Raw genomic sequence first — 10928 nt, 5'->3', positions numbered from 1 at the left:
CAGTGAATGTTTTTGGTGCCTTTGTCTAATATGAGGTAATTGTATTTATGTGCATTTGTCTTTGTGTCTTCTATTTTATACCATTGGTCTATGTGTCTGTTTTGGTGCCAATATTATGCTGTTTTTGTTGCTATGGCTTTGTAGTACAGTTTAAGGTCTGGTATTGTGATTCTTCCTGCTTTAGTCTTCTTGCTAAGGATTGTTTTGGCTATTCTGTTTTTGTTTTTTTTTTCCAAGTGAATTTCGTGATTGTTTTTTCTAGTTCTATGAAGAATGTCATAGGTATTTTAATTGGAATTGCATTAAATATGTATAACACTCTTAATGTTATACACTTTGACAATAGTAATTCTGCCTATCCAGGAGCATCGGAGGTCTTTCCATTTTCTAAGGTCTTCATCAATTTCTTTCTTTAATGTTCTATAGTTTTCATTGTAGATGTCTTTTACCTCTTTTGTTAGATTGGTTTCCTAGTATTTATTTACTTTTTTAAAGCTATTGTGAATGGGGTAGTTTTCTTAATTTTATACCATTTTATTGATCCATTCATCTGTTGATGAGCACCTGGACTGGTTTCACACCTTGACTACTATGAAGTAAGCTGGTATGAACAGTGATGTGCCCAAATCATTGTAGTGTGCTGATTTTAGTTCTTTTGCAGAAATACCAAGGAGTGGGATAGTTATGTCATATGATGGTTCTGCTCTCAGTCTTTTGAGTATTCTTCATAGTACTTTCCAAAATGGTTGTACTAAATTGCAGTTCCACCAACAATGTATGAGTGTACCATTGTTCCCATATTCTCACCAGATTTTATTATCAGTTTTATTCCTAATGATTGCCATTCTAACTAGAATGAGGTGAAATCTCAATGTGGTATTGATTTGCATTTCTCTGATTGCTAGAGATGTTGAATTTTTTTTTACTTTTTTTCAATTTTTGTTGGCCATTTGTATGTCTTCTTGTGAAAATATTTAGTCCTCTATTTAGATTTAGATCATTTATTGATTAGATTATTTGTTTTTTTGTGTGTGTGTTGATTTTTTTGAGTTTTTCATATATTTTGAATAATGATCTGCTGTTGAAAGATTAGCTGACAAAAATTCTTCTCCCATTCTACAGATACTTTCTTCACACTCTTTTACTTTGCTGTGCATGAGCAGCTAAATTTGATGCTGATTAACTTATTGATTCTTGGTTTTATATCTTGAGAGTTAGTTGTCTTCTTAAGGAAGCTGGTTCCTTTCACCAATGTGTTGAAGTTTTGATCTTATGTCTTCTTGGAGCACTTGCAAATTCTCTGGTCTAATTCTTAGTTCTTTGATCTACTTTGAGTTGACTTTTGTGCAGGGTGAAATATAGTGACCTAGTTTATTTTCTACTTATGTACACCCAGTTTTCTTGGAACCATTTGTTAAAGGGGTTATCTTATCTCCAACACATATTTTTGGTATGTTTGTCAAGTATCAGATGACTATTAAGTAAGTTGGCTCATCTGTTTTCTATTCTATTACATTGGTCTTCAGTATCTCTTTTGATGCCAAGATCATGCTGTTTAGTTGCTATAGATCAGTAGTATAATTTGATATCTGATATTGCGATGCCTCCAGCATTACTCTTCTTGCTCAGGGTTTCTTTGTCTATTCTTGGTCTTATTCTTCAAGGTGAATTTTAGGACTGTTTTGTAGTTCTGTGAAAAATATCATTGGTATTTTAAGGGGACTTTATTAAGTTGTATAATGCTTTTGGTACTATGGCCATTTTGGTACTATTATTTCTTCATACCTAAGGACATGGGAGGTATTTTCATATTTTAAGGACTTCTTCAAGTTTTTTTCTTCATTGTTCTGTAGTTTTTATTGTAGAGGTCTTTCACCTTGGTTAGATTAATTCACATTTGTTTGAGGTTATTGTGAATGGGATAATTTACCTAATTTTTTCCTAGTAGATTCATTATTGGAGTATAGGAAAGCTATTAACATATGATTGTTGATTTTGTATACTGCTACTTTGCTGAATATATCAACTCTAGAAATCTAGTGGATTTTTGTTGTTGTTGTTGTTCTCTACATGTAATTAGCAAAGATAATTTGACTTCTTTTTCTATTTGTATCCCATTAATTTTCCTCTTACATTCAATTGCTCTAAGTTCAAGAACTATATGGAATAGGATTGGTTAGAACAGATAGCCTTGTCTTGTTCCTGACTTTAGAGGAAGTGCTTTCAGTTTTACTCTATTTAGCATGAAGTTGCCTTTGTGTTTGCAGTAGATATTTTAATATTAAAGGATTTCCTTCTATCCCTAGTTTCTCTAGTGTCTTAAAAATAATTGACTACTTGATTTTGTCAAATATTTTTTCTGCATCTAGTGAGCTAATTATGTGACTCTAGTCCTTAACTCTATTTATGGGTTTAATTACATTTATTGATCTGAATATGTTGAACAAAACTTGCATCCCTGTTATGAAAACCACTTGATTATGTGCCTCTCTATTCTTATTGTGCTTTTGAATGCAGTTTGCATCTATGTTCATCAGGAATATTGATCTAAAGTTTTCTTTCCTTAAGGTGTCTGCCTGGTTTTTGTATCAGGATTATACTGGCTTCATAGAATGTATGTGGGAATGTTCCCTGCCTTTCAATTTCATGGAATTATTTGGGAAGGCTTGTGTTAATTCTCCTTCAAAGATCTGGTAGAATTCAGATGAGAACCCATCTGGTTCTGGGTTTTTCTTTGTGGGAAAACTTTTATTTGCTCCTTCAATTTATTGTTTTTTATTGGTCTGCTTAGGTTTTCTATATTCTCATGGTTTACTGTGGGTAGGTCATATGTGTATAGAAACTTGCCAATATCATCTAGATTTTTAGATTATTAGATTGTAACTTTTCAGAATAGTTCCTAATGATCCCCTGAATTTCAGAAGTATCTGTTGATATCTCCTTTTTCATATCTAACTTTGTTGATGTAGGTATTCTATTTTTGGTTTGTTTGACTCAGGGTTTACCAATCTTATTTATCTTTACAAATACCTCCAATTCTTTGTTTCATTGACTTTTTATCATTTTTAATTCTCAATTTTATTAATTTCAGTTTTAATATTAATTTTTTTGGTCTTCTACTGATTTTGGAATCAGTTCCTTCTTCTTCTAGAACTTTGAGGTATAATGTTAGATTATTTACTTTGTATTTTTCTATTTTTTTAATGTATGTATTCAATGCTGTAAACTTGCCCCTTGGAATCGCTTTCAGACTGTCCCGGAGATTTTATATTGTGAGGCTTTGGGTTTGTAGTAGATAGCCTTTAAAATATGAAAGAATTTCCTTCTCCCCCTAGTTTCTCTAGTGTCTTAAAAATAAATGGCTACTTGATTTTGTCAAATACATTTTTGGTGCTTTAGGATTCTTGTTTGCATTTAATTATTACATCCTCTGTGTTACATTTTTGGTTCTAGTCACTTATTTTTCCTTTTTTCTTCAAATTTTTTCTCTTTAACAAATATTTTAGTTCTTTGTCATGTATCTCATATATCTCCATCTTTTTAGGATTAGTTCGTGGTACTTTATTTTGTGCTTTTGGAGATATCATATTATCCTGTTTGTTCTTGACACTTGCTATTATGTATTGATGTCTATGTTTTGAAAAAGTAGGTACTTATTCCAGTTTTCACAGACTGACTTTGGGAATGTCTTTTACCAAAATTTCCCCATAGATTGTGGACAGACATTCTGAAGTTGTCTCTGTGCACAGAGTCACTATAGCCACTGTACTACTAGGAGTCCCATAAGATCAGGACTGTCCTGGTTGACATTCTGATTAACTGAAATTCCATGACCTTTGATACTGGTGTGTTATTGGTAAAGTCCAAAGTTTCTATCTAGGTCAATGCTACATTCTGGTACATCCAAAGACCATAGTCACTGAGTCTGCTTTTCATAGAGGTTTGAACTGAGATCAAGATGACTGTAGTTGCCAAGCTGTTATTTCATATCAGAGAATGAGTTTGCCTCACAATGGATATAGGATTCCTCTTCATGCTGTGATTGGTTTGATGGCTCATTCTATGGGTTCTGACCTATAGTCACTGGCTTTCAACATCTGCTTGGTGCTGGGTTTCACTTTGAGGGCACTGTTTTGGGACAGAAGTCAATGCTCCATAATTACTTTTGTCTCATTCCTTCAAGTAGATGTTATCTCTCTCTGTATGGTTGTGCTCTGGGTTGGGGTATGGAGGATGTAAATAATGTAAAACTATTCTTTTTACCATCTTGAATGTGCTTTCTTATTATTGTACAATACTAATATACTCTTTTTCCTCTCCCTCAGTTTCCTTAGCTCTTGTGAATATATTTTTATATGTAATCATTATTTGATATTTATGTTTGTGTAGAAGAAAATTATTGGTAAATTCTGTTGATGTCTTTATTTCAAAAACTAATTTTCTTTATACTAAACTTCTTGAAAAAAATTGCACCTTCTTTTTGTCCTCGAGATTTAAAAATCACCATTCTTTTTTACTCTTTCACAGAGGACCCATATTAAATGAAATTTGAAAGTCACCCTCCTATATCAGTTTATAACATTTTTGCCTAGCTTTTATATTTTCATATCTCATTGTCATCAAGGTTCTCTTCATTAAAGTAACTTTAAGAAACATATTTTTGATGTTTTCATATTCCAAACTATTTTTGCCTTTACCAAATGCTGTCTAAAGAAGTCCTATATAATGTCTATGTTTTAGGTAATATACCTAAACAAATACATTTTGTTTAATATTAACTGAGATTCTTGTCAATGGTTCTGGGTCAACAAATAGCCCCTTTTCAATTTTCTATACGGGTGATCTTCAGCTTGAAATTTATTGACTTTTCTATGATTTTATATGCATAAAATTAAAATTTTGTCATCTTTGCAAAACTTTTGGTATAAGTTGAAAAATGTATGGATGTCTTTGTATTAAATGGATTTCATATATTTAACCATTCCTTGAATGTTACAATGTTGTACACAATAAAATCATAAAATGTCATCACTCGATTTAAAATAAATAAATAAATAACACTTTTTTCTCAATGGAAATAAAATTGTTGCATTAAAAAAATTAAGGAATTCTGACACAATGCACAAAATGGATAAACCTTGAAGACATTGTACAAAATTAAGTTAAAGAGTCACAAAAAGATAAATACTGTATCATTTCAGTTACAACAATAGAATAGTTGTTGCCAAGGGGCGGGGAGGAGGGAATGGGAATTTATTGTTTAACATGTACAGAATTTCAGTTTGTGAGGATTAAAGAATTACAGAATATATTTTGAATATTTTTGGTGATGTTTGTACAACAATAAAAATGCACTTTTACAAATTTCTGAGGGAAACTCTCAGTAACAGTGAAGAAATCCAGGCAACAAAGGAAAACTGGATTTTGAGGGAGAACCCTGGAAATCAGCAAAGAAGTAACAGGAACATCTGGTAGGATTGTGTCCAGCAGAGGTTATTGTAGCACTAGGGGATTAGGAACAACCCAGTGTGAATCTGTTCTTTGGAAAAGAGCAGTCACTCAGAACAGTGAGCTCTCTAAACTAGATATAATAAGGACTGTGAAGTCTGGGATAATATAGTCTTTCCCATATAAGCAGAAACTGAGGGAATTCATCACCACCAGATCAACCATACAAGAAATGCTTAAGGAAGTTACACTCAGAATAAAAGGATGATAATGGACATCATGAAAACACAAAAATGTATAAAATATCAGGAAAACAGAAACATGAAAGAGAGTCAAACCTTATCACAAACAGAAAACTACCAACTAAGAAAGATAAGCAATAACAGGTAGAAAATAATGAAGAATGTACAAAACAAACATAAAACAATTAACAAAATGCCAGAAGCAAGTTCATACCTATCAATGATAACCTTAAGTGTAAGTGGATTAAATTCATCAATCAGAAGACATAAATTATCTGATTAAAAAAATAAAGACCCAACTACATGTTGTATATAAGAGATTAACTTTACTGGTAAAAACACATGTAGACTATAAGTGAAGGACTTGAAAAACATATACCTTGCAAATGGAAATAAAAAAAAAATAACAAGCAGGGATAGCTGTATTCACACTAAGATACAGCAGACTTTAAATAAAAAACTGTAACAAAAGAGACAAAGAAAGTTATTATATATTGATAAAAGGACTAACTAAGCAAGAAGATATAACAATTGAAAATATATATGCACCCAACATAGACTCACTCAAATATATAAAGCAAATATTATTAGATCTAAAGGGAGAGACAGACTTCAATACAATAATAGTTGGAGATTTCAACACCTGTCTTTACTCAGAGGAGAGATAATCCAGACAGATAATTAACAAAGAAACATCTAAGTTGAATCATACTATAGAGCAAATGGACCTAACAGACATTTAGAACATTCCATCCAATATTATCAGATAACATACTCCTTATCAGGACTTGGAATATTATCCAGGATCAATCATATATTAGTCCACAAGTCAATCAGTTAATTTAAAAGAGTTTGAATAGCATTTTGGAATAAAAACTACAAATGAAAAACAAAAATAATAATATAAAATATGGAAATACTGAATAACATGCTCCTAAATGATCAATGGGAGATTGAAGAAAATAAAAAGAAATAAAATTTCTTGAATCAAATTAAAATGAAAGAACAACATATCAAAATCTGTGGACTATAATGAAAACAGCAGTGAGAGAAAAGTTTGTAGCAAGAATATATACATTAGAAAAATGGAAAGCTTTCAAATAAACAATTTAATGATACACCTGAAGTACTTAGAAAAGCAAGAACAGGCCAAAAGTAAAGTTGTAGAAAAAAGAAATAATAAAATCAGAACATTAAAAAATCAAAGCAGAAAAAAATACAAATCAATGAAAACAGTTGGCTTTTGGAAGATTAACAAAGTTGTATAACTTTAGCTAGACTAACCAAGCAAAAAGGGAGAAAATCTAAAAAAAAAAAAAAATCAGAGATAGAAAAAGAGACATAGATACCACAGAAATACAAAGAATCATAAGATACAACTATGAATAATTACAGGTTAAAACCTGTAAAACCTAGGACTGAGGCTATAGGATAGGGGTAGAATGCTTGCCTAACATGGACCAGGCCCTTTGGTTCAATCCCCAGCACTGTCGAAAACAAACAAACAACAACAACAAAACCCCTATAAAACTTAGAATAAATGGATAAATTCCCGAACTCACATGGTTTACCAAAATTGAATCAAAAAGGAAATAGAAAATCAAAGCAGCCAATAAAAATGAGATTGAAGCAGTTTCCTGTCTAAAAAAAGTCAGAAAGTGATTGCTCTTCTGCTAATTCTATAAAACTTTTTAAGAATAATTAATTACAATTCTTCATAAGCCATTCTAGGAAAATGAAATGGAAAGAACTCTGACAAACCCTTTTATGAAGTTATCATTACCCTGATAGAAAAACCAGACAAAGATACAACAATATAAAAATCTACAGATTTAAATTCCTGATGAACATTGATTGCAACCACTCTCAAGAAAATACTAGAAAGCTGAACTCAATAGTATTTCAAAAAGATTACGCACTGTGATCAAGGGGCATTCATTCCAGGCTGCAATGATGGTTAAACATATGCAAATCAATAAACATGATACAACACATCAACAGAATGAAGGGCAAAACCGTATGATCATCTCAATGGATGTAGGAAAAGTATTCAACAAGATTTAGTATCAAAATTTCTCAACAAGTTAGGTACAAAAGTAACATACCTTAAAATATTAAAGGTTGTAAATAAATCTACTACTAATATCATTGCAAATAGGGAAAAACTAAAAACATTTCCTCAAAGATCTGAAATGAGATAAGGATACTCACTTTTACCACTCCTATTGAATATAATATTAGAAGTCTTGGCAAGAACAATTAGGCAAGAAAATAAAGGGTATCAAAATTGGAAAGAAGTTAAATTATCTGTTTGCATATGACATGACTTTATACACAGAAAACCTATATAATCATCAAAAATATATTAGAACTGATAAATTCAGTAAAGTTACAGATACAAAGTCACCATACCAAAAAAAAATGAAGCACTATTCACATGTGCTAAAAAATGGATTTTCTGAAAAAAAATCAAAAAAGCAAACTAATTTGCAATAGTTATAAAAAGTGAAGGTATTTAGGAATTAGTTTAATCAAGGAAGCAACAGATATCTACAATAAAAATTATGAAACACTGACAAAACTTATAGAGGATACAAAAAAGAGAAAAATATTCCATGTTCATGAATTGGATTATTAATATTGTTAAAATGATTATACTACCCAAAGTGATTTATAGATTCATTGCAATTTCCATCAAAATACCAATGACTTTCTTCACAGAAATAGGAAAAAAAGTTCTAAAATTCACATAGAATCACAAAAGACCCAGAATAGCCAAAAAAAATCCTCAAAAAAAGAAAAACAAAGCTGGAAGCATCATAGTAGTTGGTTGCAAGCATAATATGCAGTGATAGCAAGCAATTCTTTCATAGTCAAAAGGCATTCTTATTTCAATTTATGCACAGAAATGTTGCCAGGTTGCCAATCAGTAATAACTGTCTTGTTCCCTCACTAATACAGATGACTCATTTTTTATGAAAATTAATATTAGGAAATATCTTTATTTTATCAATTTCACTATTTAATATACATTTTTTAAATTAAACATAAAACCCTGCACATTTATTCATTAAGCAATAGCATCTGCATAAATTGAGGTTAATCAATCATGAGACTCAGGATTCTTTGAAAACATAGACAGCTTCACAGAGAATGCAGAGTATAGCCAGGCTGTGTATAGTCCTCAGCCAAATTTGTGGAGAGTGATAAAATATTTTTGTTTGAACTGAACTCATTGACTGCATTGTATGCTATTGTTATGATTACTTGCTTAATCTATTGTGATGGTTTGGATATGAGTTATCTCCCCAAACTCCTGTATTAGTGCAGGAATTTTGAGAGGAGAAATGATTGAATTGTGAAAGATGTAAACTTATCAGTCCTTCCTAGTTGAATGGACTGACTGGGGGATAACTATAGTCAGGAGAGGCATGGCTGGAGACGGTAGGTCACTGGGGACCTGAGATGGTTCATCTTCTTTATTGTTCCTTTAACCCTCTCTCCCTCTACTTCCTTGATACCTTGAGGGAAACAGTCTCCTCTACTATGCCCTTACCCCAGGATGCCCTGCTTCACCTTGGGCCTATAGTAATGGAGTTGGTGGTCTATAGACTGAGACCTCTGAAACGGTGAGCACAAATAAACTTTCCTTCTTCTAAGATACCTTGTTGATTATGTTGGTCACAGCAATGAAAAACCTGACTAAAACAACTATTTAATATATGTTATACTTTATGTTATTAGTTTTTAAATTACTTAACAAAGTTGTCTCAGAGCATAGCAACCAGAATAGAACTATTTTAACATAATTCCACAACAAAGTGGTGATACTGGTGAATATTGACCAATATCATCCCCATTTATCATGTATATAAATAATATGAGAAATATCACGTGCTTTGTAAGAAGAACCTGTCATGAAATAGGATTATGAGATTAGACCTAGGTGTTCGAAATTCATATGAACCTACTCTAATTGTCAAATAATTTAATTTGTTTTCTACCAAGTTTCACTTGCAACTGAAAATGCCTCTCATAAGTTGGCCTAATGCCCCCTTCACATCCTTATTCCTCAGGGTGTAGATGAAGGGGTTGAGTGTAGGAATCATCACTCCATAGAAGAGAGCCATGAACTTGGGCTGGTCCCTGGAGATGGAAGATGAAGGTTGAAGGTACATACTAATGGCTGGACCATAAAATAAGAAAACTACAATGAGATGGAAGGAGCATGTCCCAAAAGCTTTTTTCCTTCCTTCAGAAGATTTAATCTTAAATATGGCATGTCCAATACTCACATAGGAGACAAGAATTAGGCATAGAGGAACAGCTATTAAAAAAATACATACCAGAGAGAGTGTAAGCTCATTAGCCTCCTTTTCCCCACAGGCAGTCTTTATCAGAACTGGAATCTCACACAACAAGTGATCCAGTTTATTAACTCCACATAGTGGCAACTGTAATGTTAGAGTGACCTCAAAGACACCATAAGTAATTCCACTCATCCACATAATGGACACTAACAGGACACAGATGTGCTGATTCATGATGAGGTTGTAGTGCAGAGGTCTGCAGATGGCCACATAGCGATCAAAAGACATGAGGGCCAGGAGAAGACATTCTGTGCCTCCCATTATGCTAAATAAATAAAGCTGAACCACGCACCCCATATAGCTAATGGTCTTCTGAGAGCTTCCCAGGTTAAACAGCATCTGAGGCACAATGCTTGTGGTGTAACACATGTCCAAGAAGGAGAGGTTGGTGAGGAAAAAGTACATGGGTCTATGAAGATGGGGGTCCAATTTGGACACCAGAATGATGGCGATGTTTCCCATCAAGGCCATGGGGTATGTTATGAGAAGAATAACAAACAAAGGAAGCTCTAGCCAAGGGCAGTCAGCGAAGCCTAGTAGAATGAACTCTTCCGGGTAGCTTTCATTAATGAGTGCCATTCTCTTCAATTTGCTTCCCTTGTATAGCAAGAAAGTGTCAAAAAGAGACTTATGAAGAATCATAAAGTTCTATATTGGCGATCCATTCACATAAGATGGCATGCAGTTATATGTGGGGCAAATACTATAAATGATATTACACCAAGTGACCAAATTACTTTTTATGTCAGTACAAATTAAAGGCAGTTACTTTCAATATTTAAGGTAACCTTTCTAAAACTGAATTTCCTCCTATATTTCATCAGTCTAACAATAAATATGTCCTAGAGTACTGATGAGGATGCAGCAA

General features: G+C 32.6%; 1 protein-coding gene across 1 annotated transcript; it reads right to left on the bottom strand.

Moving 5' to 3' along the window:
• Positions 1 to 9700: 9700 nt before the first annotated feature.
• LOC124989100 (olfactory receptor 2B6-like) lies at positions 9701 to 10639 on the bottom strand. The gene has a single exon (XM_047559038.1). The coding sequence runs from the start codon at positions 10637 to 10639 to the stop codon at positions 9701 to 9703; it is 939 nt and encodes a 312-aa protein (XP_047414994.1).
• Positions 10640 to 10928: the final 289 nt, after the last annotated feature.

Source organism: Sciurus carolinensis, chromosome 7 (genome assembly GCF_902686445.1).
Source record: "Sciurus carolinensis chromosome 7, mSciCar1.2, whole genome shotgun sequence".
Classification (NCBI taxonomy): domain Eukaryota; kingdom Metazoa; phylum Chordata; class Mammalia; order Rodentia; family Sciuridae; genus Sciurus; species Sciurus carolinensis.
Note: the sequence above shows the minus strand (reverse complement) of the source record. Positions and strands in the feature narration are given on the sequence as shown.